General features: G+C 43.2%; 1 protein-coding gene across 2 annotated transcripts in view; it reads left to right on the plus strand.

Annotated features, from left to right (window-relative positions):
* PLK4 (polo like kinase 4) overlaps positions 1 to 19,736 on the plus strand; it is a 102,683-nt gene that overhangs the window by 57,469 nt on the left and 25,478 nt on the right. For both annotated transcript variants that reach the window (XM_033938977.1, XM_033938968.1), the window contains exons 11-12: positions 7,949 to 8,082; positions 14,305 to 14,396. In XM_033938977.1, the coding sequence (XP_033794868.1) occupies positions 7,949 to 8,082; positions 14,305 to 14,396 (226 nt within the window). The remainder of the gene's footprint in view (positions 1 to 7,948; positions 8,083 to 14,304; positions 14,397 to 19,736) is intronic.

Here is a 19,736-nt window from a genome sequence, read left to right on the forward strand (position 1 = left end):
TAATACATTTCCAAGATCAAAAAGCAAAGAAATAGAAAACAGAAATAATGAAAGAAGATAAAAAATTAAAAATAAAATAAAACACATTTAAGAGATAGAAAAGTCTCTGAGGTGGCTTGATAGTAAGTTCAGTCTCCAGAACCAGGTCAACCGGCCGCCACCAAAGAAGCAGGACCAGGAACCTTGCCAATGAAGACCACCATGACACCAGTCACCGGACAAGCAAGGCAGACCCCTGAAGTGAAGTTGTTTCCTTTTTAAGAAATTGTCCATACCTTTTTTTGAACCCTGCTAAGCTAGCTGCTTTCATCACATTCTCTGGTAAAGAATTCCAGAGTTTAATTGCATGTTGAGTGCAGTAATACTTTTTCTTGTTTGTTTTAAATTTACTACTTAGATTCATTGCGTAGTGTAACATAGAAACATAGAAAAAGCGGCAGAAAAGGGCTATAGCCCACCAAGTCTGCCCATTCCAAGTATCCCCCCCCTGAATTTACTCCCTTAAAGATCCCACGTGAGTATCCCATTTTTTCTTAAAATCCGTTACGCTACTGGCCTTTATCACCTGGGGTGGGAGTCTGTTCCAATGATCCACCACTCTTTCGGTGAAGAAGTACTTCCTGGGATTGCCATGAAACTTCCCTCCCCTGATTTTCAGCGGATGCCCTCTGGTGGTTGAGGGTCCCATGAGCCAGAAGATATCATCTTCTGACTCGATGCGTCCCGTGATGTACTTATACGTTTCAATCATATCTCCCCGTTCTCTTCTTTCCTCAAGTGAGTACAGCCGCAACTTCTTTAGTCTTTCTTCATACGTGAGATCCTTGAGCCCCATGACCATCCTGGTGGCCGTTCGCTGAACCGACTCGATCCTCAGCACGTCCTTTCGGTAGTGTGGGCTCCAAAACTGAACACAGTACTCTAAGTGAGGCCTCACCATGGCTCTGTACAACGGCATCATAACCTCAGGTCTCCTGCTGACGAAACCTCTACGGATACACCCCATCATTTGTCTTGCCCTGGAGGAAGCCTTCTCCACTTGATTGGCAACCTTCATATCCTCGCTAATGATCACTCCTAGATCGCGTTCCGCCGTAGTTCTAACCAAGGTCTCACCATTTAGTACATAAGTTCTACGGGGGTTTCTCCTGCCCAAGTGCATTATCTTGCATTTTTTAGCATTGAAGCCTAGCTGCCAAGTTTTTGACCATTGTTCCAGCAGCAGTAGGTCGTGTGTCATATTATCAGGTAATAAGCCTCTGCCTACTATGTTACAAAGTTTGGCATCGTCGGCGAACAGTGATACCCTTCCTCTAAGTCCTTTCGTCATATCTCTTATGAATAAATTGAATAGGATCGGACCCAGGACCGATCCCTGCGGCACTCCACTGATCACGTCCGATGCTTTGGATGCGGTACCGTTTACCACCACCTTCTGAAGTCTACCGCTCAGCCAATCCCCAACCCATGTAGTTAGAATGTCTCCTAATCCCATCGATTAGTGTAGCGTAGTTTTTTTTTTTTTTTGCAAAAAGCAAATATGTGATTCATGTCTACCCATTCCACTCCACTCAGTATTCTATAGACTTTTATATCTCCCTTCTCTTCACCAAGATGAAGAGTCCTAGCCTTTCCTCATAAGGAAGTTGTCCCTTTTATGATTTTTGTTGCCCTTCTTTGTACCTCTTAATTCTGCCATTTCATTTCTGAGATGCAGTGTGACCACACTTGCAAACAGTATTCGAGGTGTGGAGTGATACAAAGCATTATAATCTAATATCTGTTTTCCATTACTTTCCTAATAATTCCTAACATTCTATTTGCTTTCTTTGCCACAACTGCATACTGAGCAGAGGGTTTCAACATATCAAGATGACACCTAGATCCTTTTCCTTGGCAGTAACTCCTATTGTGGAGCTTTACATCATATAGCTATAGTTTGGGTTCCACTTTCCCAATTTGCCGGAGGCCTGCATGTTTTCCCCCTTCTCTCTCGTGTCCTCCGGCTTCCCCCCGGCCTCCCAGTCTCACCTCTAAAGCTAATTACAGCAGCCTGCAGAGGATCGCCGGTAGGTAAAATGATTTTATTCTCTATATAGTGATTGAAATGTGTCAGTTTTGAGAATTGATATCTGCAAGTGTTTTTTTGAGAAGTATTAATTAATTGTAAAAAATGTCAAATTTGGAAGTATGAAAGAAGACCATAATTGAGTTATCATGTTATCCCAGGACAAGCAGGCATGATATTCTCACATGTGGGTGACGTCATCTACGGAGCCCCAGCGCGGACAGCTTTTCAAGCAAACTTGATTGAAGTTTCAAGTTTGCACACTGCACCACGCATGTGCATGCCTTCTCGCCCACTAGAGGGCGCATCCCACCTCGTGGTCCTCAGTTCAATTTTTTCCGCGGAGCCAGAAAGCCCTGTGGATATTAGAAGAGGAAGAAGGTGATCCAGGTGCATGGGATAATTGATCAACAGCAGAAGAGTTAATGGTGGCAAAAAAATTACAGTAGTAATAACAGAAGAACCAAATAAATGCTGGTTATGAAGTTGTATTACTTTAGAATTGAAAAAGCTAGCAAGATCATCAGAGTAAGATTAAGATTTGATCAAAAAGCATCATTGGGAGAAGTAGTAAGATTGTGAAATATGGAAAATTGTTGTTTTGGTCAATTAGTAGCATTGTGAATTTGTAAAGAATAATATGATTTCTTAGCTTGTTTTAACTGAAAATTATAAAAAGAATAGGTTTGCTTGTAAAAAGTGACTGAGAAGTTTTCTGTTTCCTCAAATTCTTCCATCCAGTATCAATTGGCAAAATGCTGGAACCAGCTACCGCTTACACTACGATCTTGTAACCACTATTTCAGGTTCAGAAAACTTTTAAAAGCATTTCTGTACCAAGACAGGGGGCCAGACCTGAAGTAACTGAATTGCAATTGTAAAAGCCCATTCTTAAACTGTCTACTGCAACTCCTGGGACAAAACGAAGAGCCAACAATGACTTACTTGTACTTGTAAGTTACAATGGACAGAATTAACCAGGGCTGTGGAGTCGGTAGATAAATGTTCCGACTCCAACTCCTCAGTTTTTTGTACTTCAGACTCCGACTCAGGTACCCAAAATTTCCTCCGACTCCGACTCCTAAACTCCCGACTCCACAGCACTGGTTAATTTTCAGATCGTTAAAATGGAATGTCAAATTGAGAGAAATGAGCAATTTCGACACCACCTTCTCTTTGCTTTTTTTTTTTTTTTTTTTTAAATATCTTTATTCGTTTTTACATTATGCAAACAAGTGTACAATAATTCAAGTCATACTATACATTCTTCACTTGAAACTCTACATTCATTTTATACCATAAACTATCTCCCTCCCTCCCTTTCCATATATTACCCCTCATAATGTCATAAAACTCACCCATCCCTCCTCCCCCCTACATATATTTAATGGGGATAAATATAATTATTTATTTATTATAATACTCAATTAATGGTCTCCACACCTCTTTAAATTTCTTATAATAACCTCTCTTTGCTTTTAATCAAGTTCTAAGGCTGCAGAAGCTGCTGGCAACATTTGTGCTGTGTATATAGTGGGTGCTATAGCTGAAAGAATCGCTCGTGATTGGTATGCCAAATTAAAAAATGGAGTCGGTAGATAAATGTTCCGACTCAGACTCCTCAGTTTTTTGTACTTCTGACTCCGACTCTGACTCCAGGTACCCGAAATTTCCTCCGACTCCGACTCCTCGACTCCGACTCCGACTCCACAGCCCTGGAATTAACACACTTAGACCAAGACACGACACCAATTGTGAATTTTCAACTTTCTAAGAACATAAAAATAATCTTACTGGGTCAGACCAATGGTCCATCAAGCCTAGTAGCCCGTTCTCAATCCAGGTCACTAGTATCTTGCCAAAACTCAAGGTGTAGCAACATTCCATTCAGAATCCTAAAGACTAGCAAGATTCCGGAATCCCAAAGAGTAACAAAAGATTCTAGAACCCTAAACAATAGCAACATTCCATGATACCGATACGGGGCAAGCAGTGGTTTCCCCCATGTCTTGCTCAATAACAGACTATGGACTTTTCCTCCAGGAAATTGTCCAAACTTTTCATAAAACCAGCTACGCTATCCGCTCTTACCACAACCTCTGGCAATGCATTCCAGAGCTTAACTATTCTCGGAGTGAAAAATTTTTTTCCTCCTATTGGTTTTAAAAGTATTTCCTTAGTCTTTGTAATTTTTGATGGAGTGAAAATGCGATCCACTTGTATCTGTTCTACTCCACTCAGGATTTTGTAGACTTCAATCAAATCTCCCCTCAGTCTTGTCTTTTCCAAGCGAGCCACGAAGCTAGTAAAAGGTATGGAAAATTTGAGCTACAAAGAACGACTCGAAGGACTGGGACTGTTCACCCTCGGGAGGAGGAGACTGCGAGGAGATATGATTGAGACTTATAAAATACTGAATGGATTCAATAAAATTGAGCAAGAAACACCGTTGTTCACATTGTCAAAAGTGACACAGACAAGAGGTCATGGACTGAGGCTGAGGGGCAGCAGGCTCAGGACAAATGTCAGGAAATTCTATTTCACACAGCGAGTGGTGAACGCTTGGAATGCTCTCCCAGAGGAGGTGGTGACGGAGACTACCATTCTGGGTTTCAAGTGTGAGTTGGATGCACACCTCCTTGCAAATCACATTGAGGGATATGGGTAATCAGGGTCTCCATCTGGGAGCACCTGGCTTGGCCTCTGCGTGTGCGGGTCGCCAAAATAGATGGACCTAAAGTCTGATCCGGTGAAGGCGTTTCTAGTTAGTATTGGGGTTCAAGAAGGGATTGGGCAACTTTCTGAAGAAAAGGGGATAGAAGAGAACGGATAGAGGACTACTACACAGGTCCTGGACCTGATGGGCCTCCGCGTGTGCGGACTGCTGGGCACGATGGACCTCTGGTCTGACCCAGCGGAGGCAATGCTTATGTGCTTATGAAGAGCCCTAAACATTTGTCTTTCCTCATACGAGAGAAGTTCCATCCTCTTTATCATCTTGGTCGCTCTTTTTTTGAACCTTTTCTTTCACCACTATATCTTTCTTGTGATAAGGAGACCAAAATTGAACGCAATACTCCAGATGAGGTCACACCATGGAGTGATACAGGGGCATTATAACATTCTTAGTCTTGTTAACCATCCCTTTTTTAATAATTCCTAGCATCCTGTTTGCTTTTTTGGCCGCCACATACATTGGGTGAAAGGTTTCATCGTATTGTCTACGATGATACTCAGATCCCATTCTTGGGTACTAATCCCCAAGGTGGATACTAGCATCCGGTAACTGTGATTCAGGTTATTCTTCCTAATGTGCATCACTTTACATTGGTCCACATTAAATTTCACCTGCCATTTGAACGCCCAGTCTTCCAATTTCCTAAGGTCCTCCTGCAATTTTTCACAATCCGCATGCGTTTTAACAACTTTGAAGTTTAGTGTCATCTGCAAATTTAATCACTTCATTTGTCGTTCTAATTTCCAGATCATCGGGCCTCTTCTCCCCTGAAATGGGACGCATTGCACTGACCCCCCTACTGAAGAAAGCTGACCTAGACCCCTCCTCCCCATCCAATTATCGCCCAATAGCAAACATTCCGCTCCTAACCAAATTGCTAGAGTCCATCGTCTCCTCCCAACTCTCAGCCTACCTGGAAAGATTCTCTGTCCTCCTACCCTATCAATACGGCTTCAGACCCAACTCCAGTACCGAAACCCTCCTGGCCTCCCTAATCTCAAAGATCCAACAATTTCACTCTCACAAAAAATTTGCCGTTCTCCTTCAATTCGACCTCTCTGCTGCCTTCGACGTTGTCCACCATGACATTCTAATCTTCCTACTCTCCGAGATCGGCATTAGTTCTACAGTCCTTGACTGGTTCTCGAACTTCTTACGTTCTCGCTCTTACACCGTCACCAAACATGGTTCCTCTTCCTCCCCATGGAAACCGATTTGTGGAGTCCCACAAGGCTCCCCCCTATCTCCCATCCTCTTCAACATTTATATGTCCTCCCTGAATCTTCTCCACCTATCCCCCCTAGAAACACTCTACACCTACGCCGACGATATCCTGGTCCTCATCGAGACCGACGCGAACCTCACCAATCTCGCAGCTAACATTTCTTCTTGCATAACCAAACTCCAATCCTGGGCTCACACTGTACAAATGAAATTGAACGAGTCCAAAACTAAACTACTTTGGCTTGGCCCTAAACTTGATCAATTACCCACTTCCATCCCACTGCCCACAGGCTCCTCTCTACAGCTGGAATTCTCTAGCAAAGTTCTGGGCATCACCATAGATTCATCATTATCCTTCAACGACCACCTCAACTCCCTGATAAAAAAATGCTTCTGCAGCCTTCACATGCTGAGGAAAGTGAGATCCTGCTTCCACCAAAAACACTTTGCCGTCCTCGTACAATCCATTATCCTCTCCAGATTGGATTATTGCAATTCCATTTACCTAAGCTTAACAAAGAAAAGCCTCCACAGACTCCAACTAATCCAGAACACCGCGGCCAAACTTATCTTCTCAAAAAGTAAATTTGACCATGTCACACCGCTCCTATCCAAACTCCACTGGCTTCCCGTTATTTCCAGGGTCTACTTTAAATGTGCCTGCCTAACCTTCAAGATCCTCCACGGTATCCTTCCTCCTTTTATCCCTCTATCCTGGAATTCCTCAAATCCAACCTCCACTAGATCCACTCAAAAATTAAAACTATCCTACCCCTCCTTAAAAGGCATCTCCCTTGTTGGTAAACTTGGCTCTTCCCTCCCTTTCAGAATCACTCAGCTTTGGAACAGTCTCCCCTCCCCTCTCCGCAATTTGAGCCCCCTTCTACCATTCCGTAAGCATCTGAAGACCTGGCTCTTCTCCAGAACGTAACCCCGTCCCGCTCCTGGCACTCTCACACCAACCTCTCTTCTCTCATACTTATATAATTCCACTGGAGTTCCGTTCCTTCCCTAACCATGTAAACCGTGTCGAGCTCCATCTGCGGAGATGATGCGGTATATAAACCCAAGATTTAGATTAGATTAGATTAGATCATTTATAAATAAGTTAAATAGCACCGGTCCTAGTACAGACCCCTGCGGCACTCCACTGTTTACTCTCCTCCATTGAGAAAATGACCATTTAACCTACCCTCTGTTTTCTATCTGATAACCAATTCCTAATCCACAACTGAACATTGCCACCTATCCCACATGACTCTTTAATTTTCTCAGGAGTCTCTTGTGAGGAACTTTATCAAAAGCTTTCTGAAAATGTAGATACACTATATCAACCAGCTCACCTTTATGTACATATTTATTTACACCTTCAAAGAAGTCCAACAAATTTGTGAGGCAAGATCTCCCTTGGCTGAACCCATGTTGACACTGGTTCATTAAATCATGTTTGTCTACGTGTTCCACAATTTTATTTTTTATAATTGTTTCTATCACTGAAGAGAGGCTTATCGGTCTGTAATTTCCTGGATCTCCCCTGGAACCTTTTTTAATGTCATCAAAACTCTATTTGCTTCTTGATCTATCACCATCACCCTTATTTTTAATAAGTGGTAGCTAGGGATTCACCAACAAGTATGACTGCATCTCCCCTGCTTGTCTGTGAAGAAAGCGAAGTTGCTTACCCGTAATGAGGTTTCTTCGTAGATGTACAGTATATATGTATTTTTCAGCTAGAGACAAAACTGGGTATCAAGGGGAGGAGCCACTGAAGGCAGGAATACCTGCCCATGCTCAGTAAACCAAAAGCTTAATATTGCTAGGGTGCATTCCCCTGGTGTCTATGGAGAACCTCTGTTACAGGTAAGCAACTTCACTATCTGTGCTAAATTGAAAAATTCTGCTTTAATTTTCCAATACAGGGGCAAAAATCCATAAGACTTCTGGTTTAATTCGAGTAATAGAAAAGTCTGGGAAAGTGTACACATTGAAAGAGGAGAGTGCAGTAAACTGCTTGACGGAAGGAATCCAAATGTACTTGGATCATGCCAACGAGGTATCATACATGTTTAATTAATGACTTTGAATTTACAATTCATGTTTAACCTGAGAGCTGTGTTCTAGTTAAAATATTTGTATTAATTTTGTATAGTAATTAACAAGATATACAGAAATTATCCAGAATGAAACGGAAGCAAAACAAATCATGGGTGATATATACAAAGCAAAAAAAAAACCCCAAAGCTATAATTATATATTTAATATATCTATAGCCCACAAATTATCAGCTTGTAATAGGATTATCAACGAGCATTACATATTGATTTAATCTTAAAAAAAAAAAAAAGGGGGGGTGATCTCTCTCTCTCTTTCTCTTTTTCTCTCTATCTCTCTCTCTGTCTCTCTATCTATCTATATATATAGTACAGAATACTCTGAGTTACTATCTGTCAACGGTCTAAATCACAGTAACCTCCTCTTTTACAAAGGTGCACTATGCTTTTTAGCATGCAGTAAATATCACGCGCTAAACACTAACGTGTGCATGTTATCTCATGGACGCGTTAGTGGTTAGCACACGCGTTGATTCAGTGCGTGCTAAATCCACGCTAAAACGCTTAGCGCGCCTTTGTAAAAGAGGCCCTAAGTTTGGACAGGGCTCCAGATTTTAAGGAATGAGCTGGTGGATTGATGTTTTTCTGCAATCATCCTTTCAAATTTAATAGTAATACATACTGTATTCCACCATACCATGAACTCTACCTTGGCTAAGTTCTTCCAGTGGGGCAATATATTTTTGATAGTTAAAAAAAGTAGGATATTGAGCAGGCAAGCATTGGATTCTGAAAGAGCTTGTATGAGACCTAGTTGTCCGAGTACAATAATTTTGAGGTATAACGGTTCGTGAATCTTTAATATGTCAGAGATGGTTTTCCAAACCTTACCCCAGTATACAGTGAGATAGGGACATTGAAATATCATATGGGGTAGAGTACCCACTGATGTCCCACAGTACCAGCATACGTTAGACGTTATGTAAAAATTTACCATTCTGTATCGCTTGATAAACCAGTATAGTTCCTTACAGATGGGTATTATATCTCACTGCTACCAGCAGGTGGAGACTGAGATCAAACTTATACAGTGGTGCCTCGCATAACGAACGCCTCACACAACGAACGCTGCACACAACGAACTTCATGTCTTGATTCACACAACGAACTTCATTTCACACAACGAACTTCACACAATGAACTTCGTTTCACACAACGAACTTCGTTTCACACAACGAAGTCGCCCGAGCTGCCGATGTATTGCATCCTTCCGCGCAGGCACTGCAGGCAGTCGTTAGTCACTGCGCTTAACTGCCCTCTCTCACTGTATACAGTCGTCCTTTTAAGATAAACTCAATATTTTTTATATATCATGGCTTCTAAAAAAAGCAGGAAGGTGATTTCTGTTGAAATGAAACGGGAAATAATTAGAAGGAGTGAATGTGGGGTAAAACAGTGTGACCTCGTCAAAGAGTTTGGCCTCAGCAAGACCACCATTTTCACAAATTTATCTTTTTTTATGTCATCTTAGCATATTTTATGCTGCAGAACGAATTATTTTTTTTAACATGTATTGTTATGGGAAAACGCGTTTCACATAACGAACTTTTCGCATAACAAACTTGCTCCTGGAACGAATTAAGTTCGTTGTGTGAGGCACCACTGTATATCAGTACAGCTTCCCCTCTACTGATCCAGTCTTCCTCAGTCTCCGGTAGCAGAGTGGTAGGCTAATTTCGGCTCCTTTCTTAGCACTGTTGGATTTTTGTGTTTGGACTCCTGGTTCCCCTTTTTATGCCGGGTAGAGCTTGGGCGGGTCCTGTTTGGGGATCTGTCTGACCTCGGAGGTGTTAAACCCTGCGGGTCTCGTGCTGCGTCCCTCCCCCCACCTTCCTCCACCTCTCCATATTTTTGTAGGGGCTTCAGCCGGCAGCCTGGCCCCCTGGTTGGTCAGACATCCAGCTTTGAGAGCCGTGAAGTCTGTTCTGTAAGTAAAAATAAATAAATAAATAAATAAAATCCTGAGGTGTGTCGTCTAAAGGGCTAAATCCCCTTTGAAACAGCCTTTTTTTACTGGTTTTTTTCAACGAACCGGTACTTTCCTTACAGCTAGGGCGTTTTCTAGCACAATGAGCGCTTTTGGAGGGGAAAAGTGCTCATTGTGATCCATACGTGAGATACTCGCGGCCGACCTGTGCAAGCGTTGTGCAGGCCAGAGCAGTGGGGCAGCGGAAGTCGTCGGCCAGGGTGCCCAGCTAATGGTGCCTTGCAAGTCGGCTTCGGATCGTGGGGAAGCCCAGGCTTCCTCTAACGTCCATGTGGAGGGTTCCCCAGCCGCCGATGGTCTGGGAGAAAGGATTCCCTTACCACTGGTCCGGCTGGGTATTCCCTTTTCACGTCAGTCGGTTCCTCGGCCTCAGTGTCGGGAAAGTCCCAGGCTTTTCAGATGCGGTAGGCTGCAGGAACTCTGATTTTGGCGGTTTTGGGTCCATTTTCAGCGGGAACCTCCTCCTTCTTCTCAATTACCTCAGGTGATCATTCCCCTGTTCTGGACATACAGGGGCAAGGTATGACAGGGTCCCCTGCTGGGACAGGGAGTCTTTTGGGGCCGCCGGGGGTCTTTCCCCCTGAATTTAGGTTAGCACTTTGTAAATCTTATGTGTTGGCAGCAGGAGGTTCCATGTCCACTCTGGGGGTCTTGGGAAGGGTTTTACCCTCTGTGTTCCCTGGCGCAGCCCCACACAGCGGTAGTTTTGCCCCCCTCTACTCCTCTCTCATTCCAACGCCCGAGGGTCTCTAGGGATGAGGATTTTTACCTAGAGGAGCAAGATATTATTGATGAGAACCTGGACCCTTTGGGAGTCTTCCATGATCCTCTTCGGGGATTGGATTCCGCCAGTGGGTGTTCGAGTCCCCCCAGCTGGCGAAGATGCATCTGTGCTGCGCATTTTTCAGCGGGATGAGCTTCATGTGTTAATTCTGCAGGTTTCCTCGGTTTTGCACTTTGAGGACACCGTGTCGGAGACCCCGCGTTCGGTGGACCCCTTGCGTAAGGGGATCCACTCTGCTTCCTGCTCTTTTCCTATGCATCATGATTTTCGGGATATTATGCTCGCACAGTGGCAGGTGATGAAAGCCCCTTTTTGTTTTGCGCGCTTCATGGCCTGCCTGTATCCCATGTCTGAAGGGGATGGGGACACCTTGAAGTCACCCGTAGTGGATGCAGTGGTCTCGGCCATTTCTAAGCGGCATGCTGTGCCTGTTGTGGGTGATGCGGCCTTGAAGGAGGAGCATAAGTTGGAGTCCCTCCTTACACAGAGTTTTGATGTGACGGCTCTGTCAATCCAGGCAGCGATGTGTGAGGGGTAGCAGCTCAGACATGTTTTTTGCTGGGCCCAGCATGTCCTTGACAATAAATCTGAGACTGGGACTTGCTAATGCAAGCAGTTGCCAAAATTGAATTGGGTGCTTATCTCTCGGATGCCATTTATGACCTCTTGCGAGCTTCTACCTAGCCTTTGGAGTGGCAGCACGCTGCACCTTGTGGCTTCGCACTTGGTTGTCAATCTGTAGTCCTCCCTGTGTTGAGTAGTTGGAAGGGCTCTTCTGAGCAACAACAGCTGTGCAAGTTGGATGTCAGTCGGGTCCTTCGTTCTTATGTGCGGAGGACTCAGGAGATCAGGAAATCAGATCATCTCTTTGTCCTTCTTGCGGGTCCTCATAAGGGGGATGGTGCTTCTACTTTGAGGGAATAAACAGTCAGATGGATAAGGGTGAATCCATAGACATCATTTACCTTGACTTCCAAAAAGCCTTCGACAAGGTACCTCACGAACGGCTACTTAAAAAACTGTGGAACCACGGGGTGCAAGGGGATATCTACCGATGGATCAAACACTGGCTAGCGGGCAGGAAACAGAGGGTTGGAGTCAAGGGCCAATACTCAGATTGGCAATGGGTCACGAGCGGAGTTCCGCAGGGGTCGGTGCTGGGACCTCTACTATTCAATATATTTATTAACGATCTGGAGACGGGGACAAAATGTGAGGTTATCAAATTTGCTGATGACACCAAACTCTGCAGCAGGGTTAGAAACACGGAAGACTGTGAAGACCTACAAAGGGACCTAACGAGACTAGAAGACTGGGCAAAAAAGTGGCAAATGAGTTTTAACGTAGAGAAATGCAAGGTCATGCATGTAGGGAAAAAGAACCCGATGTTCAACTACAAAATGGGGGGAACACTGCTAGGGGGGAGTAACCTGGAAAGGGACCTGGGGGTGATGGTCGACTCATCACTGAAACCATCGGTGCAATGTGCGACAGCCTCAAAGAAAGCAAACAGAATGCTGGGCATCATCAAAAAGGGTATCACGACCCGGACGAAGGAAGTCATCATGCCGCTGTATCGCGCAATGGTGCGCCCGCACCTGGAGTACTGTGTTCAATACTGGTCGCCGTACCTCAAGAAGGACATGGCGGTACTCGAGGGAGTGCAGAGGAGGGCGACTAAGCTGATAAAAGGTATGGAAAATTTTCCATACGCTGACAGGTTAAAAATGCTGGGGATGTTCTCCCTGGAGAAGAGGAGACTTAGAGGGGACATGATAGAAACCTTCAAAATCCTTAGGGGCATAGAGAGAGTAAATAAGGACAGATTCTTCAAACTGAGAGGAGCCACAAGCACTAGGGGTCACTCGGAGAAATTGAAAGGGGACAGGTTTAGAACAAATGCTAGAAAATTCTTTTTTACACAGAGGGTGGTAGACACATGGAACGCGCTTCCGGAGGAAGCGATAGGCCAGAACTCTGTACAAGGATTCAAGAAGGGTTTGGATAGGTTCCTGGAGGATAAGGGGATAGAGGGGTACAGATAGAACTTGAGGTAGGTTATAGAAGTGGTCAGAAACCACTTCACAGGTCGCAGACCTGATGGGCCGCCGCGGGAGCGGACCGCTGGGCGAGATGGACCTCGGTCTGACCCAGTGGAGGCAACTTCTTATGTTCTTATGTTCTTACTATTGCGCTCTGGATCAAGGAGACTATTGCTTCTGCTTATCTTCTGAAGAAGAAGCCGGTTCCAGAATTTCTCAAGGCTCATTCCACCTGGGGTCAGGCAGCTTCTTGGGCTGAGTCTTCTCTAGTGCCTCCAGTGGATATTTGCAAGGCTGCAATTTGGTCTTCTCTGCATTCCTTTATCAGACACTACTGTGTGGATGTTCAAGGGCGTTGGGACGCGGTGTTCAGTGAACGTGTTCTGGTGTCGTCCCTTCGGGAGTCCCACCCTTGATGGGTACTGCTTTGGTACGTCCCATCTGTAAGGAACTATACCGGTCTATCAAGCGATACAGAAGGAGAAATTAGGTTCTTACCTGCTAATTTTCTTTCTGTTAGCTTGTAGGCTGGTATAGTTCCCCACCCTATCTGTCTTTGTGCGGTTATTGCGGGGTTTTGCTTGCATGCAGATTTTAAATTTTTCTGCAGGTTCTAGCATTTTTCTAGGGCCCCGGGGGGAACAGTAAGAACAGCGGCTATGGCTCAGCTTAGCTGGTGAGCTGTAGGGATGTTTTCTATACCAGATTTATGTTCTACACATGTTCTAACAGTTGTTTACAGATGTTTGTTGTTTTATCCACTCCTGTTCGGAGTATGTTTTACTGTTTTTCAGTTAAGAATTTTTCTAGGTTCTGCTTGGCTATTCGGCAGACTGGATCAGTAGAGGGGAAGCTGTACTGATATACAAGTTTGAGCTCAGTCTCCACCTGCTGGTAGCAGTGAGGTATAATACCCATCCATAAAGGAACTATCACAAGCTAACAGAAACCTAATTTCTCCATCTTCTGCGGGGTCCTGTGAGCCCGATGTTAAAAAAAAAAAAAAAAAAAAAAAAAAGTATATTGACTGGAGGACTGGGGCTGAGTGAATTCACTTGAATACTCTGGTTCATACCTCATGCCAAAGCTCATCAGCAGAGATATATAATTCAGGGTGCCAAGCACTCATGTGTGATATGGATTCAGACAACCCTTGATGCAGTAAACTATACCATTTTGAGGCCATGCCTTTGAGCGGAGCAATATTAATACTTTGAAGAAGGAAATAAGGTGTGGGCTTTAATTTTTGCATATCAGGGTACACGGAGCTGACACATTGTTTTAACTGGAGCCAACTAGATAACTGAGAGCTATGTTTTGATTTTACAAATTATTTTTTTTTGTTGTATAGAGTCATCATGTATGTCTTTCACTGGAAGCTGCTATCACAGCAGAAGAAAAATGCAATGAAAAAGTTTCCTTTTTCCCAATTATATTTGGAAGGTAAGCTGTGAATTTGGTTTGCATTTGTAGCTGGTGGTTAGGGTACAATGCATAATGGCTACCAACTTGTGCTAGCTTTGAGCTTGTATCCGAAAGGTCAAAAACTCTAGCACCAAATCACCTAGAAGGATGGATTTGACTTAAATTGGTTTAAATCGCTAGTCAGAAAGATGATTTAAATCGTGGTTTTCTACAGAAAGACTCATTCTTGATGAAGGCTTCATTTTTTTGAAAAATAGTTTTATAGCTATATCAAAATTTCTTTTTTTTTTTTTAATTCTTTATTCATTTTTACATATTTCAACAAGTGTATCAGATGAAATCATTTGAATTTGTATATATACACTTGATTAACTTTCATGTAACACTTTAAATATAACATTTCAGTCAATACCTATGTTCTATAATATCTTAAATATTGTATACTACATTTAATATCTAAAGAATTAATATTAGGATAGAAAACCCTCCCATCCTCTCCCTCCCTCTACAGAAATTCTATCTACAATATATCAAAACTATTAACACATTCATATACATTATAGTATTAATAAATATTACCCACCCACAACCCCTCATGTCGAATATCTTACTTTGGGAAAATGTTATTACTCATTGCAAAAATCTGTTAATGGTCCCCATATTTTCTGAAACTTATCAAAATATCCTCTCTGTGTTGCTATTGTACGCTCCATTTTATATATATGACATACAGAATTCCACCAAAAGTTGTAATTTAATCTGTCATAATTTTTCCAATTATATGTAATCTGTTGAATGGCTACTCCAGTCAATATAAATAAAAGTTTGTTATTATTTGATGAAATTTGACTCTTTGCCCTCATCGCCATGCCAAATAAAATAGTATCATATGTCAAGGCCACCGGATTATCTAACAATATTTTGGTACCAAGCTCCCTCATCTCTCTACACCCCCGTCATCCTGCAGGGATCCTTGCTTGTTATAAATGTTTTATGGCTTTCCAGGGTGCCTGGCATATGTGAAGTCATACAGCACTGATAACAGCTCAGCAGAACCTTGGAGAAGTATCCTCCCAGCAGGGAATGGAGCAAAGGCCAGCTGGGTTAGCATTTCAAAGGATACATGTGTTCACAGACAGCAAGGTACAGGCTGGGCCAGGCTATGGGAAAATATGTTAAAAATGTCTGTAGTGTCCAGCATACACAAGTGAGGCCAGTATGTCCAGTTTATCCATCTCATTTTCTAGCAGGTTCTTGTAAGGGGGATAGCGCTTCCAAGGCTACCATTGTGCGCTGGATCAAGGAGACTATTGCTTCCACATATCTTATTCAGAAGAAGCCTGTTTTTGTCTTTCTCAAGGCTCATTCCACTCGGAGTCAGGCAGCTTCTTGGGTTGAGTCTTCGCTGGTGCCTCCAGTGGATATTTGTAAAGCTGCGGTTTGGTATTCCTTGCATTCTTTTATTAGGCACTACCGTGTGGATGTTAAGGCGTGTCGGGAAGCGGTGTTCGGTGAGCGTGTTCTGGTGTTGGCCTTTCGGGAGTCCCACCCTTGATAGGTATTGCTTTGGTACGTCTCGCTTGTAAGATCTATAGCTATACCGATCTGGAGTGTTGCTAAAAAAGGAAAACTTCCTGCTAATTTTCTTTCTTTTAGCCTCTTCAGACCGATGAAGCACTGCACCCTGTCTGTTGTTGTTTTGTTCTTGCTTGAAGATTTTACTTTTTCTGTGGGTTCTAGTATTTTTCTAGGGCCGGGGAGATCAAAGAACAGCAGCTGTGGCTCGGCTAGCATAGCTGGTGAGCTGTGGGGACCTTTGACATTTGCATTTTCCAACAGCGTTCAGGTTTATTTGTTGTTACTCCTGTTAGGAGTCCTGGTTTTCTGTTTATAATTCTTAATTCTGCTTGGCTATTCAGCAGACTAATGGAATAAGGGGGAGTCACCTATTATGTACAGTTCCAAAGTTTTGTCTCAGTCTCCACCTGCTGGTTATGATGAGATATATACCCAACTGTAAGATCTGGAGAGGCCAAAAGAAAGAAAATTAATAGGTAAGAACCTAATTTCTCCATCTTCTAGATAGAAAAATTGCCTGTGAAATTATGAATGGATTAATGGAATTCATTTACAAAAAAAATTAATTATTGCATGAATATACATACAGCTTCATGCTACATAATTAAAAACTAATCCTCATTTCATGATGAATAACTTTTGGACTATAATGTATTTTAAATATAAAACTTTTAGATAGATTTTTTTGTCCTCAAAAAAAGCATTTTATATAAAAAAAAAAAGTTTGATTTAAATTAAAAAAAAAAAAAAAATCTAATTAAAATTTTTTTTAAATCATTGATTTTTGTTGTTCACCTGCAATTACATCACTTACTTTTCCAGAGATTAAAAAAAAAAAAAAAAAAAAGATCTGACATCATCAATATGTAACATTTCTTAAAGAACTGAATATTTTATGGGGTGTCCTAATTTTTTCATGGGACTGTATGTTACTATGATCGTAAAGACCGATTTGGCATTCATTCTTTAGCATTCCTCCAGGCTGGCACAGAAACAGATGGGTTTACACTCATCTGCCAGCAGGGGGAGACTGAGATACTTATTTTTGACTACAGTACAAGTGGGCTGTGCAATACCTCTTATAATCGGTCTTTTCTCAGTCTCCAACAGGTGGAGTGGTAAGATTGTGCAGTCTGTCTGTTTTGGATCTGGTTAGAGAATTTTTCTGGACCCTTTTGCTGTATGGATAGAGTTTGGGGGACCCTCTTTGGAGTCCTACTGACCTTGAGGGTGCCACACTTGAAAGAGTCGAGTCCCTCCCCCCATTTCCTCCACCTCCCCAGGTTTTCTGTGTTTAGAGGAGCCTCAACTGTACATCTTGCCACCAATACTGGCACTGATTACAGTTTAGAGTGCTATGTGGGGGTCTGCTCTAACTTGATACAGTTGGTGAGCTGTGAGAAGTTTAAAAAAAAAAAAAAAAGACAAGAAATAAATGGAGCATAAAGTGATCCTGAGGCTGCGTTTTTTGTACGGCGTTGTGCTTGGGTTTTTGGCGCATTCAGTATGAGCGCTTCAAAAAAGCAGAACAGGTGCATTTTATGTGAGCACTGAGCAGTGGATGCTGCTGGCGGGTGCATGAAATGTTCCGGCCGCCTTGAGGGAGACCCGGCTTCTAGTGTTGGTGTGTCAGGCTCCCCTTCATGCATGCTTCGCTCATTGGTGGAGGGTGCTGGTGACGTCTGGGCCTCTCCTGCAGCCCACGCCAGGGGTTCCTCAGTGGCTGGCGGATTTGGGATTGTAGAAAGCTGGGTTGGCTGGGGATTCCTTCAACGCTGCGGTTGGGGCTGCTAGCGGTGTTTCTGTAGCGATGGGGTCGAATTTGGCTTCAGTGCCGTGTTTGTTTTCAGGTGACTTTAGCGATGGCGCTTCTCTCAGTTTTTCCTGGAAATGCATCCATTTTGCCCACTGCCTCAGGTGACCTTCCTCCTGTCTTAGAGAGTCAGGAACAGGTCTTAAATGTTGTCTTTTGCTCGTGGTATGATTTCTAGATTGCTGCCGGGGTTGTTCAGCCCTGATTTTATCTTAGCCATGTGCAAGGCTTATTTACGGGTGGCTGGGGGTCCTGCTTAGGTTCCGAGGGTTGTCTGGGGGGTCTTTCCTTTCCATCTCCTAAGGTTGCCGCTATCCGGCCTGCTCAGCCATCGTCCAAGCGGCCCTGGGTGTCTTGGGATGAGGTTTCTTTTCTGGCTGATCCGTTTCCTCTGGATGGGAACTTGGATCTTGGAGAGGATTTTTCCAGATCCGTTAGGTCAACCTTTGATTTTGAAATGGCATCAAGAACTTCCTTTTTGGATATTGATGTCCGTAAACTATTGCAGCTGTAGGCATCAACCTTAGATTATATATACAAGACAAGCTTGCTAACTTGCCCTTCAAGGGAGATAATCTTAAAAAGAAGATTAAGGAGGGTGTGGATCAAAGACTACTGTTAGATACTCCAGAGCCTCTCTGTAGCCCTTTCTAATCCACCCAGCTTGTTTAGGTTTAGGAGGTACTTGGATTTGGTCACCAAAGGAACACTTCTTTCCTTTAAAGAGGTGTTGTCCTCTGCTCCCTCATTACTGATGACATCAATAGGGACCTCAATCAACACAGCTAAGGACCCCCAAGTTACAGCCAGCTTCACATTTAAAATTTGGGTTAGGATTTATTTATAATTTTCACAAATACATACCAAGTATTGAACACTTCTACAAAAAAAGTAGATTAAGACAATATACTGGGGGTGATGGTGGACACAATATTGAAAGCATCAGCACAGTGTGCGGTAGCCTCAAAGAAAGCGAACAGAATGTTGGGTATCATTAAAAAGGGTATCGCAACCAGGACGAAGGAAGTCATCATGCCACTGTATCGTGCAATGGTGCGCCTGCACCTGGAGTACTGTGTCCAGTACTGGTCGCCGTACCTCAAGAAGGACATGGCAGTACTTGAGGGGGTCCAGAGAAGAGCGACTAAACTGATAAAAGGTATGGAAAACTTTTCATACGCTGACAGGTTGAAAATGCTGGGGCTGTTCTCCCTAGAGAAGAGAAGACTTAGAGGAGACATGATAGAAACCTTCAAAATCCTGAAGGGCATAGAGAAGGTAGCCAGGGACAGATTTTTCAGACTGTGGGGAACCACAAGTACTAGGGGTCACTCGGAGAAATTGAAAGGGGACAGGTTTAGAACAAATGCTAGGAAGTTCTTTTTTACCCAGAGGGTGGTGGACACATGGAACGCGCTTCCGGAGACTGTGATAGGCCAGAGCACAGTACAGGGGTTCAAGGAAGGTTTAGATAGGTTCCTAAAAGATAAGGGGATTGAGGGGTACAGATAGAAGCAGAGGTAGGTCATAGAAATGGTCAGGAACCACTTCACAGGTCATGGACCTGATGGGCCACCGCGGGAGCAGACCGCTGGGCGCGATGGACCTCTGTTCTGACCCAGTGGAGGCAACTTCTTATGTTCTTACTTAAATGAAATCAAAAAATTAATTTAACAAGAAAAAGAAAATTTGTTTAATCTATCTCAAGTCCTCAATTAGAGATCCAAGATTAATTCAGAATGAAAACCTCCCCAGAAAATGATAAACCTAAAATAAACTAAACTATACCTTAATTTGTATACCGCATCATCTCCATAAAGATAGAGCTTGACACAGTTACAGGTAATTCAATAAATGAGGGAAGGACATAATAAGAAATAGGTTATGAAGAGGATAGCTAGCTTTACATTTTAAATAGATCGCTGTACGTTTTGGAGAAAAGCCAGGTTTTCAGATGCTTTCGGAAT

Source organism: Geotrypetes seraphini, chromosome 1 (genome assembly GCF_902459505.1).
Source record: "Geotrypetes seraphini chromosome 1, aGeoSer1.1, whole genome shotgun sequence".
NCBI lineage: Eukaryota > Metazoa > Chordata > Amphibia > Gymnophiona > Dermophiidae > Geotrypetes > Geotrypetes seraphini.